Source organism: Mytilus galloprovincialis, chromosome 12 (assembly GCF_965363235.1).
Source record: "Mytilus galloprovincialis chromosome 12, xbMytGall1.hap1.1, whole genome shotgun sequence".
Lineage (NCBI taxonomy): Eukaryota > Metazoa > Mollusca > Bivalvia > Mytilida > Mytilidae > Mytilus > Mytilus galloprovincialis.
Window position 1 is genome coordinate 3,571,087 of NC_134849.1, and position 15,992 is coordinate 3,587,078.

The 15,992-nt window shown below is 31.6% G+C and overlaps 1 protein-coding gene across 1 annotated transcript in view; it reads right to left on the reverse strand.

Annotated features, from left to right (window-relative positions):
* Positions 1-15,992, reverse strand: part of LOC143055299 (uncharacterized) — a 179,023-nt gene that overhangs the window by 14,062 nt on the left and 148,969 nt on the right. Inside the window, exons 11-15 of the mRNA XM_076228437.1 lie at positions 12,214-12,243; positions 11,395-11,415; positions 9,982-10,104; positions 2,843-3,001; positions 1,839-1,964 (exon numbers count right to left, since the gene is read on the reverse strand). Coding sequence (XP_076084552.1) covers positions 1,839-1,964; positions 2,843-3,001; positions 9,982-10,104; positions 11,395-11,415; positions 12,214-12,243 — 459 coding nt within the window. The remainder of the gene's footprint in view (positions 1-1,838; positions 1,965-2,842; positions 3,002-9,981; positions 10,105-11,394; positions 11,416-12,213; positions 12,244-15,992) is intronic.

The window sequence follows — 15,992 nt, forward strand, 5'->3', positions numbered from 1 at the left end:
GTATAATCACATTATATATCAATACGGCTATAAACATCAAAAACTGACTATCAACATGTTTATAAAATCAAGAATTCTTTTATCGGTTTTGTCCTATTATCGATTCTTACACTGTGCCTTAGTATGAAACTACTTGCCGGGGGAATCTGACAATGCAAAAATCGTTTAACAAGCCGTCACAACGGGTTTTTCATTTTGAAGTTCTTGCAATTTATTAGTTTTTGTTCAGTTACAGTGGTTCGTCTCCTAATTATCGAATAACGAGCTGTAAACATCCAAAAAACGAATGTCATCTAAAATGATACTTTGTAAGGTATTTAGCTAGAATTCATAGGTGTACATTTAAAACTCATTACTGTGGATTCATTATTATTCGTCGGATATCAATTTTCGTGGATTTCGTGGGAACCGGTGAACCACGAAATTAAATGTTCAACGAATACTAAGTTTTCTAATGGCTTGTGTGCAGATTTCATAAAAACCACGAAATTAAATATCCACGATCATGTTAGTTTTCCTTAATCCACGAAAACTGGTACCCACGAAAATAAATGAATCCACAGTATATTAAACAAAAGGGTGCAGCATTGTTGTCATTTAAATGGGCTTCATTTAAAAAGTGGGATACGTGCGATAAAAGTGAAAATTTATGAATTTTTGGAATTACTAAGGATTTTCTTATTCCAGCAAAGATTACCTTTAACCGTATGTGGTACAACTATTTGGAATTCAAGGTCCTCAATGCTCTTCAACTTTTTATTTTTTTGGCTTCATACTATTTTGACCTGAGCGTCACTGATGACATGGAATCTTGGTAGTTTTTGTAACAAACAATATTTGATGAATAAAATTATAATGTTGTTAAAAAAAGAAAACAATCATATTTCTCAAAACCCGTGTCTTATTCCGTTATAAAATTTGATTCAAATATGTCCTATTTAAAACAAAGACGTACTTGCACATAAGAAGAATCCCTAATAGTCCATATTTTATTGTAAACAATATGTACATGATGTAGAGACTGTTAAAAAAGTAATTACTGTTTTTTTTAAAATTATAATTTAATTGTTTTTTTATTTATATTTTTATTTATTTTCACATATATTTCACATTCTCTGTTTCACCTGTCGCACAAACACTTTAATAAACCAAAAGAAGACTAACTTCCCTTTCATTTTTATTCTTGTGAATAGTTTGTAATCATACCGAACTTTCCTCATTTTCACTTAAATCTACTACGATACTGTTATCAAAAAAAAATCCCAAAATGGCTCCTAAATCAAAAGAGATTGAAAACCCAATCAATGTTTATTTGTTTTACTTTTCTTTCTTGAATTTGTCTTTCGACTTATATATATTAATTAAGGTGTCTCGCATAAAATGAGGCACCATTATTTATCTGATGATAAATAAATCGTTAATGAAATAAGAAATAACCAATAGAGAGAATGAATGCATCATCAAATCTTGGCTTTTAGGAATTTTAACGATAGTATCAATACAAAATACACGTTTAATTCATTATGAAAGTGTCTGCCCAAAGTCAGGAGCATGTAAAAAGTAAAGTCACAAAAATACTGAACTCAGAGGTAAATCAAATCGGAAAGTCCATAATCACTATACATACGTGGTAAATCAGAGATTGTCATATGTTGTTGTGTTACATATCTGTTTTTCGTATATTATTTTGTACGTGATTTTAACTCGTATGGATAGTTGTCTGAATAACAATCATAGTTCTCATTAAAAATCGTTTCAGTCACAAAAATCAACAAACTCAAACCTGATAAGTCTTAACATCTTGACAATGTAATACATTGTATTTAATTCGTAATTACCAGATATGAGTTTTGAATCTTGACTGCTTCTGTCCCTTCTGTCCCTTCTTAATTCTTTATCTTTCATTCTTCCTTTTTCCTCAATACTGGTAATACTGGTGTTTTGATCAGTGATTTGCAATATATCTTTATTTGAACATAGAATAGAAATTTGAAACATTAGAAAGTACTGCTTAAGCATTCTTATCATTGAGACTACTGACAAATCATAGAGGATGAAAGGTAAAAAATGAATGAACTAATTGAAAACATGTTATCCTTTTCATATGCATGTTTGGAACAACAAAACATAATTCATATGTGTATCCATTATTCTGAAACGACGAGTTAAAAAAAGTTCATATTTGTAGAAATGAATCTGTATACCAAACTCAAGGACATTGTACATTTAGAAACGTATGTATAATGATAACCACACAATGGCCAACGAAAAATCTGTTGTAAAAGACTTTTTATAACATATTCAGTTTCATTAGGTTTCACCAAATAAATAGTTACATTATTTTTTTAAAGAGGAACACTTAAACTATAGTTTTATCACTAAATCATGCAAACAGAATGTTGATATATATGAAACCGGTTTTAATCATATGTTTACCAAGTCAGGAATATGACAGTTGTTTATTAATTGTTTCGTTGATTGATATATTTAGTTTTGTCAAGTTTGCTGGACTTCCTTATTTTTATTGTACGACGTGTGCAACATGTAGAGCAGGATCTGCTTACCTTTCCGAAGCAGCTGAGATCACCCTAGTTTTTGGTGGGGTTCGTGTTGCTTAGTCTTTACTTTTCTATGGTGTGTCTCCTGTACCATTATTTTCTGTTTGACTTTTTGTCTGTTTGTCTTTTTATGTTTAGCTATGGCGTTGTCAGTTTATTTTCGATCTATGAGTTTGACTGTACCTCTTTTGTACCACATTTCGTTTTTTATACGACGTATAACATGTTTAATTCTACTGATCAACAAAACCATGACGATTAATAAACATTCTTGCTTCAATCACCTTCAAAAACTTTGTCTACATATACCGAGTAGGGTGATTGTCTTTCGGCTTCAATAATTCGTCGTCTTATTTCACACAGCCTTCGGTCCAACTGTATTATAATTACTTCCATTTCATAACAATGTCTACATTCGTTCAGAGATTTTTTGGAACTTGAATCTACAAAATAGTTAATAAATTGAATTTAAACTTATTAAGACGTGTAGCTGAAAAATTGAAAACAAACAAATCGGGCAAATTATTAAAACAGTAACTGTCAAGCAAAGATATTATAGATCTGCAGACGGTTCAAAACTTAAACAAGATACTACTTGCATGGTGTTACAAACACCAAGTGAATCATCATAAAACGAATTCATTCATGTCTAATATTTATCTATAATGATAACTCCTTTTTATATATAAGAAGAAGATGCGGTATGATTGCCAATGAGACAACTCTCCACAAGAAACCAAAATGACACAGTAACTAAAACTATAGGTCACCGTATGGCCTTTAACAATGAGAAAAGCCCATACCGCATAGTCAGCTATAGGAGGCCCCGAAATGACAATGTAAAACTATTCAAACGAACAATATTTGTTATGATTTTAAACTGCTTAACTCGTCGCTTTCGAGTTCTTTCTCTGTCCTTGTTAAAATTTCTTAACTGTGTTTGTCTAGAATTTGCTGTTGAAAATAGAATCGAAACATTGAAAGAAAAAGGCGCTTTCATAGTATTTGTCCAGACGACGGACAAATCAAAATCAAAGATGTAACAAGATTTCAATATATATATATATATATATATATATGAACACAAAAATCTACAGTATTCCCTAAAATTGGGATCGATATCAGCAACCCGGAACAGAGAATTTTTGGGACTTATCTGTTTATTGTTAACTGTAAAGCCAACTGATTTTTATAGTTCGTTCTTATAGTGTAATGTTATACCACTGTCCCAGGTTACATGTTTAACCCCGCCACATTATATATGTATCTATCTGTCCCCAGTCGGGTGCTTGTAATTCAGTGGTTGTCGTTTGGTGGTCTGATACATAATTGTTTTTCGTTCATTTTTGTACATTAAATAAATCGCTATTTTTCTCGTTTGAATGGTTTTTACATGTGTCCTTTGGGGACCTTTTATGGCTAACTATGCGGCAATGGCATTGCTCAATATTGAACGCCTTACGGTGACCTTTAGTTGTTAATTTCTGTGTCATTTATGGTGAGTTATTTCATTGGCAAATATACAACATCTTCTTATTTATATTTGCAACATCAACTTATTAATTGTCCTATTGGAAGACAAACGGTTAGAGTTAACATTACACTAAAGATTTCTAGAAAGCAAGTTAGATAATTGAAGTTTTTACAATTCAAGTGACCAAGACAAGTGTTAGCTATAAATTGGTAAACTTAAAGTGAATCAACGAATCAGTAAAACATATGAAAACAGAAACCTATAGGACAGTCGTGAATAGTAGGACAAACAAAGGTTAAAATTGTTTGGTACGTCTTCAACCAGGAAAAAGATATGCACGAACGTTCCAGGCTCTGACAAGAAACAAACAAATTTGAGGAGTTAAACATGTTTGTTTTTATTTAAATTTGTGATCAGTTGACCTAGCTGTACACAAAATATTTAACTATAAAAATACAGGATAAGAAAGGCCCTCAACAGCAATATAGTACTAAAATACATCAATAAATCCCTTTACAAATGCATGTAATTCTTACAATTATTTAAAGTTTGAGAAAGGAATGTTCCCCCACTCGTGACCAAGTATACGTTCATTGTAAATTTGCGGTTCCCGTATTGAACTGAATTAATGCATGCATATATTTCTGTTTAACGCCAAAACATATACTCCATGGAAATTGCTCTCTGAAATTAATAAACTAAAACAAAACATCATCTTCTTTATAAAAAAATGCTTTCTGCTCATTAATTAATTTGACGATGATAACAATTTGAACATTATGTTTCAAAGTCTAGCCGGTTTGTCTAAAAGAGGGACGAAGGATACCAAAGGGACAGTCAAACTCATAAATCTAAAACAAACTGACAACGCCATGGCTAAAAATGAAAAAGACAAACAGAAAAACAATAGTACACACGACACAACATAGAAAACTAAAGAATAAACAACACGAACCCCACAAAAAACTAGGGGTAATCTCAGGTGCTCCGGAAGAGTAAGCAGATCCTGCTCCACATGTGGCACCCGTCGTGTTGCTTGTGTGATTACAAAGCCGGTAAGTAGTCTAATTTGGTAGGTCATATTCATGAAAGGGAAGGGGATTGTAGTTACGACGTTAGGAACAAATCCGATATCATTTGTGAAACGGTTATTCCATAACGGTCAACCAACTCGTGATGGCGTCCGTAAAATTTACGAATGGATGATTTTAACTTCACCATTTGGAACTCTTGGTTTAATAGCTTCCTTGTGAGCAGCAAACCTCTATCAAGAAAATCATGATAGGAAATGCAAGCACGGGAATATCATATTAATTCATTTTATCATTGCGCCATCATGTTTATATTGATACCAAAACTTAGTAATGCCAACTCCGTCTATCGAGAATCAAATAACGTCAAGATTCACTTCCGGTAGCCCTCGACCAATCACGTAAGCAGTAGAAAACCGCAATACGAAAAGTCATAACTCGATTATGAGAAAACAAATCCGGGTTACAAACTATAACCGAGGGAAACACATGAACTACAAAAGAAAAACAAAGGAACAACAGGAACACTGAAGTGCAACAAAAACAAACGCCAACATACATAGTAAAAACTATTTGATAACAACTGCCACATTCCTAAATTTGTACATGACATTTTAAGACAAAATGGTGGTTTGAACCTGGTTTTATGGCTAGCCATAAATCTCGCTTGCATAGACATGTTGAAAAATGACAACATTACTTGTCAGAAATACAATACAAATAAATGCAAAAACATTCAGAACAGAAAATACACGAAGAGTGTACATGGGTAAGGTCAGGTGAAAATTAATAAATTAAGAAGTTAAAATTGATATTTTAAGCTAGTAGAGCATCAATTAAGGATAAAAATAACCTTAAAATATTGATAGGTCATGGACCTCCTTTTCGAGATATTCGAGATTTAAAATATGGCGGGAAAAGGCAGACTCGGATTTTTACCTTATATTTGCATTGGTATTAATGGGTCTCGAAACAAAAGAAAGAAAATCAAGAATCTTCTAAAATTTTGGTAAATGACCTTTCATGAGCTATTAAGTCTTCTATAAAAAAATAAATGGGTGTTATGGGGCAAAATATTTTACATTGTATTGTATGGAAAACCACCAAGGAGTTCGAACATTTGACACACATTCCAAAACCTCACCTAAGTACATCCTTAACATGAAATTATGCCTCTGAATATTCCTAGTATAATTGGAACCTTTAAACATTATTTTACTCAAATGAAAAACTTTCAAGTGATAATGTGATGGTTTTTTTTGTTAGCCTTTTAAATAATGTTCATGAGCAAACATTCTTCAGTTGTTTCAATGACATCTTTAATTCTCATACACGTCTCTTGTTTACAAGATTATTATAACATTTGATACGTTTACCTTTCATTACGTTTATTTTTCATAATAAGCATGTTTCTCTTGTTAAATTATTCATAACTACTTCTACACAAAGTGTTCCTCTAGAGCTTTGAATATCTTGTTCTTATCATCACAAAGTTGACAACGTTACCAGATAATAAATTAAATAATATCATCGTTTAACAAACATGTGTTCATCATGTTCATTCGTATCTAATAATTATCAATATCGTTAACCCCTTTGTTTGTACTTACCATATGTGTGTTCTAATCCAAAACTACTCAAGTTGCTGCTCTTTAATTCTTTTTGTATCATTCCAAACTTTTCTGACATACTGATCATACCGGTGTCGTCTGGTCGGGTTCGAATCAACAAACCTGTTGTCGATTATAGAATGCAAACTATTATAGAAATAGAATCGCGAGTGTATCAATTTATCTATACTACTGATTAATCAAAGATCCAACATCAACCATAATGCATTTTTGACAGAATTCAATATGTTTCTAAATTTGTTAGGATGTAAAAGAAATCAAAATCTAAACTTGAATATAGACATTTAAAAAAAAACAATCATGAAATTTCGGTTTGGTAATTGTCATGCCGACGTTTTTACTTTTCTACATCAATTGATAATTAACCGTTTTGTGTACTCAATAAATGAGTTTTTTCCATTTAAACGCGTCTTTTAGTAAAATGATTTTGCAAAGTATAAACGCCGGCTCTACAATTTACAATTCAAAAAGATTTAAACAGTAAGATATTACAGATATAGATTCACAATTCATTGTTGTGTAAATAAATCCTGCATTCAGTCGTGTACAAAAACAACGAGCAAAATTCAACATTTTGATTTGGACATTAGATTACGGACTTTCCCTTCTGAATTTTCCTCAGAGTTCAGTATTTTTGTGATTTTACTTTTCTGTATAAAAATCATATAAAAATTCCCTTATCTTGACAAAAAAAGTGTGAACTAAACAAACAGACATAATAGGAATAACTGTCAAAAACTCTAGGGATACATCAGTGAACATAAAAGTTTGCGTTATATATAAAACGTTCATTGAAATGTAATGTTAAAAACAGGAATAGTGAAGTTTCAAATTAAAGTTGTTTTGAAAAACTATATCGACTGGTGGTAAGTAAAAAAATGATTAAACATTCATAGAATTAGTATGAAAAAGGTAAGTGTGTTGTTTACAATGAATTTTGAAGTACAACAATACTCTTGAAGAGTCTTATTGACGTTTATATTCATTTATATCTATCTTATTCTTCGCTATTCATATGTACAATCAAATATAGCTGGGATTTTAATAATTTATAAAAGCATTTGAATAATGAGTACTTTTGTAACTGCCGTAAAAGGAATTATAACAGAACTAAACAATGTTCTTTACTATTAATTGTTCGTTTGTAATTTTGTCTCTAATCAAGATGGTTTTTTTTCTATTCAGAAATATGTCACAGTTTGTCATGATTTGTTGCTATATTTTGGCGACCTCAGATTTAATACGTAAACATTGTATTGGTTGGAAATCATACGCCATCTTTTTATTTATATAAATCAAACTTGCTCTACATTTCTATTGTTTTTTATGCTTGCCACTCATTAGTTTTAGAAACATAAAACGTTCATTGTATGTCTCTATGATAAATTACCTTTATGCTTCGCCTGTAGATCTATAATATATAAATCACTATTTAAAGACTTGTAAGTAATATTGATGAATGTTATATCAAAACAATATAAAATAGTGATAACTGTAGCAAATATGAGAGTCTATTGAGGTATGTGTATCGTATCAAACTGTTTGGGATTGAATTCATTAATGTGTACATGAGTTTATATGATAGTAGGTGCTAATACCCATCCATTTCGCTGTGTACATTTGATGTCGCACCTAACTTCAAGGAGTCATTACTTCAGTACTGGCATAAACATACGAGTGTCGCGTTATTGACAATTTGTTGTTTTACAATTTTGGAAATAAGTCTAATTTAAAGAATATTGCTTCCTCATTTAAAGCTAATGTTTTTTGTCTGGATCTGGATATAGTTTTTGTCCATTTTGTTGAGCAACTCTTAGATTTGATTTAAGATGATTTGATTTAGCCGGTTTGTCTAATTCATTTTATCATTGCCGCCATCATGTTTATATTAATAGCAAAACTTAGTTATGCCAACTCCGTCTATCGAGAATCAAATAACGTCAAGATTCACTTCCGGTAGCCCTCGACCAATCACGTAAGCAGTAGAAAACCGCAATAAGAAAAGTCATAACTCGATTATGAGAAAACAAATCCGGGTTACAAACTATAACCGAGGGAAACACATGAACTACAAAAGAAAAACAAAGGAACAACAGGAACACTATAGTGCAACAAAAACAAACGCCAACATACATAGTAAAAACTATTTAATAACAACTGCCACATTCCTAAATTTGTACATGACATTTTAAGACAAAATGGTGGTTTGAACCTGGTTTTATGGCTAGCCACAAATCTCGCTTGCATACACATGTTGAAAAATGACAACATTACTTGTCAAAAATACAATACAAATAAATGCAAAAACATTCAGAACAGAAAATACACGAAGAGTGTACTTGGGTGAGGTCAGGTGAAAATTAATAAATTAAGAAGTTAAAATTGATATTTTAAGCTGGTAGAGCATCAATTAAGGATAAAGATAACCTAAAAATATTGATAGGTCACGGACCTCCTTTTCGAGATATTCGAGATTCAACATATGGCGGGAAGAAGGCAGAATCGGGCTTTTATCTTATATTTGCATTGGTATTAATGGGTCTCAAAACAAAAGAAAGAAAATCAAGAATCTTTTAAAATTTTGGTAAATGACCTTTCATGAGCTAATAAGTCTTCTATGAAAAAATAAATGGGTGTTATGGGGCAAAATATTTTACATTGTATTGTATGGAAAAACACCAAGGAGTCCGAACATTTGACACACATTTCAAAACCTCACCTAAGTACATCCTTAACATGAAATTATGCCTCTGAATATTCCCAGTATATTTGGAACCTTTAAACATTATTATACTCAAATGAAAACTTTTCCAGTGATAATGTGATTGTTTTTTTTTTTGTTAGCATTTTAAATAATGTTCATGAGCAAACATGTCTTCAGTTGTTTCAATGACATATTTTATTTTTCAAACATTTTGGCCTACGGTGTCCCTGAAAAACATATATTGTCAAAATGTAAGTGTTAAAAATCCTGTACTTTAATTCAAAATACAACTTTAATTCTCATACACGTCTCTTGTTTACAAGATTATTATTACATTTGATACGTTTACCTTTCATTACGTTTATTTTTCATAATAAGCATGTTTCTCTTGTTAAATTAATCATAACTACTTCTACACAAAATGTTCCTCTAGAGCTTTGAATATCTTGTTCTTATCATCACAAAGTTGACAACGTTACCAAATAATCAATTAAATAATGTTATCGTTTAACAAACATGTTTTCATCATGTTCATTCGTATCTAATAATTATCAATATCGTTAACCCCTTTGTTTGTACTTACCATATGTGTGTTCTAATCCAAAACTACTCAAGTTGCTGCTCTTTAATTCTTTTTGTATCGTTCCAAACTTTTCTGACATACTGATCATACCGGTGTCGTCTGGTCGGGTTCGAATCAATAAACCTGTTGTCGATTATAAAATGCAAACTATTATGGAAATAGAATCGCGAGTATATCAATTTATCTATACTACTCATAAATCAAAGATCTAACATCAACCATAATGCATTTTTGACAGAATTCAATATGTTTCTAAATTTGTGAGGATGTAAAGGAAATCAAAATCTAAACTTGAATGAAGACATTAAAAAAAAAACCAATCATGAAAATCGGTTTGGTAATTGTCATGCCGACGTTTTTACTTTTCTACATCAATTTATAAATAACGTTCTGTGTACTCAATAAATGAGTTTTTTCCATTTAAACGCGTCTTTTAGTAAAATGATTTTGCAAAGTATAAACGCCGGCTCTACAATTTACAATTCAAAAAGATTTAAACAGTAAGATATTACAGATATAGATTCACAATTCATTGTTGTGTAAATAAATCCTGCATTCAGTCGTGTACAAAAACAACGAGCAAAATTCAACATTTTGATTTGGACATTAGATTACGGACTTTCCCTTCTGAATTTTCCTCAGAGTTCAGTATTTTTGTGATTTTACTTTTCTGTTTAAAAATCATATAAAAATTCCCTTATCTTGACAAAAAAAGTGTGAACTAAACAAACAGACATAATATGAATAACTGTCAAAAACTCTAGGGGTACATCAGTGAACATAAAAGTTTGCGTAATAAATAAAACGTTCATTGAAATGTAATGTTAAAAAACAGGAATAGTGAAGTTTCAAATTAAAGTTGTTTTGAAAAACTATATCTCATGGTGGTAAGTATAAAAATGATTAAACATTTATAGAATTAGTATGAAAAAGGTAAGTGTGTTGTTTACAATAAATTTTGAAGTACAACAATACTCTCGAAGAGTCTTATTGACGTTTATATTCATTTATATCTATCTTACTCTTTGCTATTCATATGTACAATCAAATATAGCTGGGATTTTAATATTTTATAAACGCATTTGAATAATGAGTACTTTGTAACTGCCGTAAAAGCAATTATAACAGAACTAAACAATGTTCTTTATTATAAATTGTTCGTTTGTAATTTTGTCTCTAATCAAGATGGGTTTTTTTCCTAGTCAGAAATATGTCACAGTTTGTCATGATTTGTTGCTATATTTTGGCGACCTTAGATTTAATACGTAAACATTGTATTGGTTGGAAATCATACGCCATCTTTTTATTTATATAAATCAAACTTGCTCTACATTTCTAATGTTTTTTTTGTGCTTGCCACTCATTAGTTTTAGAAACTTAAAACGTTCATTGTATGTCTCTATGATTATTTACCTTTATGCTTCGCCTGTAGATCTATAATATATAAATCACTAATTAAAGACCCGTAAGTAATATTGATAAATGTTATATCAAAACAATATAAAATTCGAATCTATCTATAGCTTATTGATTTGTATGTTTCTTTTACTCAAGAAAGAGAGCATATGACACACCTCATGTATAAGTGTAATTTTATCGTAGTACTTTTAATGGAATTCAAAATACTGCAGTTAGACGATATTGGATTACTTTTAGACCTTCAATGCTTCATAGATGTATAGTGATAACTGTAGCAAATATGAGAGTCTATTAAGGTATGTGTATCGTAATAAACTGTTTGGGATTGAGTTCATTAATGTGTACACGAGTTTATATGATAGCAGGTGCTAATACCCATCCATTTCGCTGTGTACATTTGATGTCGCCACTTAACTTCAAGGAGTCATTACTTCAGTACTGGCATAAACATACGAATGTCGCGTTATTGACAATTTGCTGTTTTACAATTTTGGAAATAACTCTAATTTAAAGAATATTGCTTCCTCGTCTAAAGCTAATGTTCTTTATCTGGATCTGGATATAGCTTTTGTCCATTTTGTTGAGCAACTCTTAAATTTGATTTAAGAGGATTTGAATTGTCAAATATTTTGGTCTCAGGTATCGCGATCTGAGGAAACATTTATTGTAAGAATGGAAGCGCTGTTAAATGAACTGCAATTCTAGTACGTTTATTGTATATAAAAACTTGTTAACGTTAAGCAATTATACTCTTTATTATGTTTCTTGCACATTCAATTAAGAACGGTTATTTCTATCTGAATGATTTTTTACCTTCCAGCTTTCTTTTTTCCGCCTGTAGATCTATAAAATATAAATAACTAATTAAAGACCCTTTAGTGATATTGATAAAGTTTTATATATATGTATTTATTAAAGTTAAGCATACACGTGTTTTCTATTATGTAAACAATCACACGTGAGTGTGTGTCCGCATAGTGGTCATCTATTGGTGTTTATATTGGATAAACAGGTTTGTGTTTTAAATATATGATATTTCGGATTGGTCAATATTTGTCGCATTGCGTAAATATATTGAGTATGATATTTGTTATGTAAATAGCACTGGATTTTTTAAGCGCGAATAGTTGTCTTGTTTAAGTAATTGAAGATACTGTAAACCAGCTTATTTTCGCAAGCTATTTATTTTTGGCGAATATAAATTGTCGCAAATATGTAAAACTTGGATCATTCCTTATTTAACTTCATCAAATTAGACAAAAAATCGCGAATATAAATAACCGCGAAATGGTCTAGAAAGGGTAAAACGCGAAATAAAGTATCCGCGAAAATAAGTTGGTTTACAGTATATGGTCATTCGAAGCTCGTATATCGTTCAGTAAGGCAGCTTAGTTTATGTAAAGATATGTCCGAACCAGTACTCGATCTTAATGAAGAAGATTTGTTAAGGGACCCCTTACATGGTCAGCCCGAACGTCTTAACGCTTGCAATTCACAAGCTAATCAACAAAACCGTGACTTAAGTAGACACTTTTGGGCTTTTTAAAGACTATTTGGATAAGAAACTTGTTGATTTAAAGTCCGACACTTTGTCAGAACAAGACAATGTATCCAAGAAATACAGAGATGAGGCTAATATTAAGTTCAAATCAGAAGGGAATCGGATTCAGTTTCGTTTTAATGAGAACATTATGGATGGTCTTAACAAAATCCACAAGGATCTTGTATCTGTTGTTTCCCCCCTTTATTCTATTACTGGTGATTTGGTGGGTAAATTTAAAGAAAGGAACAAACTCATCAGGATCGCTGATAACTCCACTGGGGGATGGATGGGTTACGGTTAGAGAATATGAAAGTAACGATATCGCCGAAAATGATGAGGACGAGAAAAAGATTTGCCAGGCCGAGACTAGAGCCCTTAAAACTATTAAGGAGAAAAAGACACGCCCTCAGCCGTATACAGCTAGACCTACTTCAGCTAAAAATGCAATAACGACGAACTTGACGAATTTATGTCACAAGTTCAATTTCTTGAAAAATTAGATTTTTCTGCTAGTCATAACTTTAAAGGTGTTAAAGGCAGGCTTGCAAAACATTACGATTTTTGGGTTAAGATTAGAGCTAGTGATTTTGTTTAAGATACAATTAAAAACGGTTATGTAATCCCATTTTTAGTGCCTCCCCCTAGTATGCACATGAAAAACAATAAATCTGCTGTTTCTAACTCAGAATTTGTGGATAAAGCCGTTTCAGAATTAGTTGATTCTGGATGTGCATATGAAGTTCCCTTTACGTATTGTTAATCCTTTATCAGTAGCCACCAATAAGTCTGGAAAAAAGAGGTTAATATTGGATCTTTCAATTTTAAATAAATCCGTCAAAAATGAGAGATTTAAATTTGAAGACTGGAAAACAGTTCTTCAATTTTTCAAAAGAGGTTCTTATCTGTTTAAGTTCGATTTAAAGTCTGGTTATCATCAATACGACATTTGTCCTCAGCAACAAACGTTTCTTGGTTTTTCCTGGAATAACAAGTATTACTGTTTTTCAGTTTTAGTTTTTGGTCTAGCTTCTAGCCCTTACTTGTTTACCAAATGATTGAGATCTATGGTCAAATATTGGAGACAAAATTCGATTGATATTGTTTTGTATTTAGATGATGGTTTCGGAATGGCTTCGGATTACGAATTATGTCGGAAAGATTCCGATTTTGTCAAAAAATCACTGAAAAAGGCTGGCTTTTTAGTCAATATAGAAAAATCTGTTTTTGAACCTACCCAAAAGTTAGAATGGTTAGGAATCACTTGGGATTCTGCTAAATTCTGCATTTCTATTCCCGAAAGAAGATTAAATGATTTGTTACAGTCTATAGATGAAATTTTAGACAGATTTTTGTTTTTATCTGCTAGGCAATTAGCTCAAGTGACTGGTAAGATTATTTCTTTATCACCAGTGTTCGGAAATTTGACTAGTTTGATGAAAAGAAATTGTTACTTGTGCATCGTGTACAGATTGAGCTGGGATAAATTATTACAAATAGTTTATCCAGCTGAGATTTTGAATGAGCTTAAGTTCTGGAAATCTAATGTGCTTACTTTGAATAAAAAGAAATTGGCTATGTACAGCTCTTCTTGGATAGTAATTTTTCAGATGCTAGTAATGTAGCCTGTGGGGCTTATACTGTAGAATTAGAAAATAAGATTTTTCACAAAATGTTGAACGAATTAGAAAGATGTAAAAGCTCCACCTGGAGAGAGATGAGAGCAACCGAACAGGCCCTATTGTCGTTTAGTACTCTATTTATGGGCAACCAAAACTGTGTACGTATAGTACAAGCTGGAAGCATGAAGGAAGATTTACAAAATCTTACCCATTCTATATTTTGTATTTGTAAAGAGCACAATATATTCATTGAATTACAATGGATTCCCCGCACATTGAATTCAAAGGCAGATTACATTAGCAAAATGAGTGATCATGAGGATTGGCAAATTTCAAATGAATTTGTTGAATTTTTAGAAAGTTTATGGGGACCTTTTACTGTTGACAGGTTTGCTAGCGTGATGAATAACAAGACAAAAAGGTTTAACTCACTTTTCTGGAATCCGACCGCAGAAGCTGTAGATGCGTTTACACAAAATTGGCATGGAGAAAATAATTGGCTTGTCCCCCCTATTTAGTCAGTTATACGCACAATTAAACATCTGATTTACTGTAATGCTAAAGGGTCTTTGATTGTCCCACGATGGGTGTCTGCGCCATTCTGGTCATATATTTTTAATAAAAACTTGACTTACAAAGCTTATGTTAAAGATGTGCTAGAATTTAAAGAAACGAATATAATCTATTCAAAAGGAAGTAGTCCGAAGTGTATCTTTGAAACTGAAATTTTTTATCAACTGTTCTCGCAGTTAGACTAGACGCTAGTCTGTGATGTTTCACATGGTCCTGATATCAATTTCGGTATTGCAGAGGCATGGTGACTGAGATTTTACATTGTACATATTACTCAGTTGAGAATGTGAAAGATGAAGGATTTTTAGCGACATGGCCCTAGTATCATATGTTGTAGTATGATATTGTAGTAGGCATGGTTGATTGTCAATGTCATATGCATTTTATTATAATAATTTATATGAATACTTGTTTAATTTTCTTGTAGACCAGATACCTTCCTTTTGTTTGTCATCTAGAGCAGCTAACACTCAACGACAGTATAGCTATGTTTTCAACGCTTTTTGTAAGTGGTATTTATCTATTAATATTTCAAACACGTTACCTGCTTCAGTTATTTCTGTCGCATCGTATTTATTTTATTTGACTAATATTGGTAAATCTACTAGCAGCATAAATAAAGCTTTTTATGCTATAAGTTGGGCTCATAGATTAGCCGGAGTTGAAAATCCGTGTAAATCGGATTTGGTTAGTTCTGTGAAGGAAGGATCTTTGAGATCTGTTGGACACATTGTGGTTAAGAAAGAACCTATAACACCAGAAATTTTGCATCACATTGTTATGCTTTATGGTAACGATAAATCTAATCTTAAAGATGTTAGAATAGCATGTATGTGCCTTATAAGTTTTGCTGGATT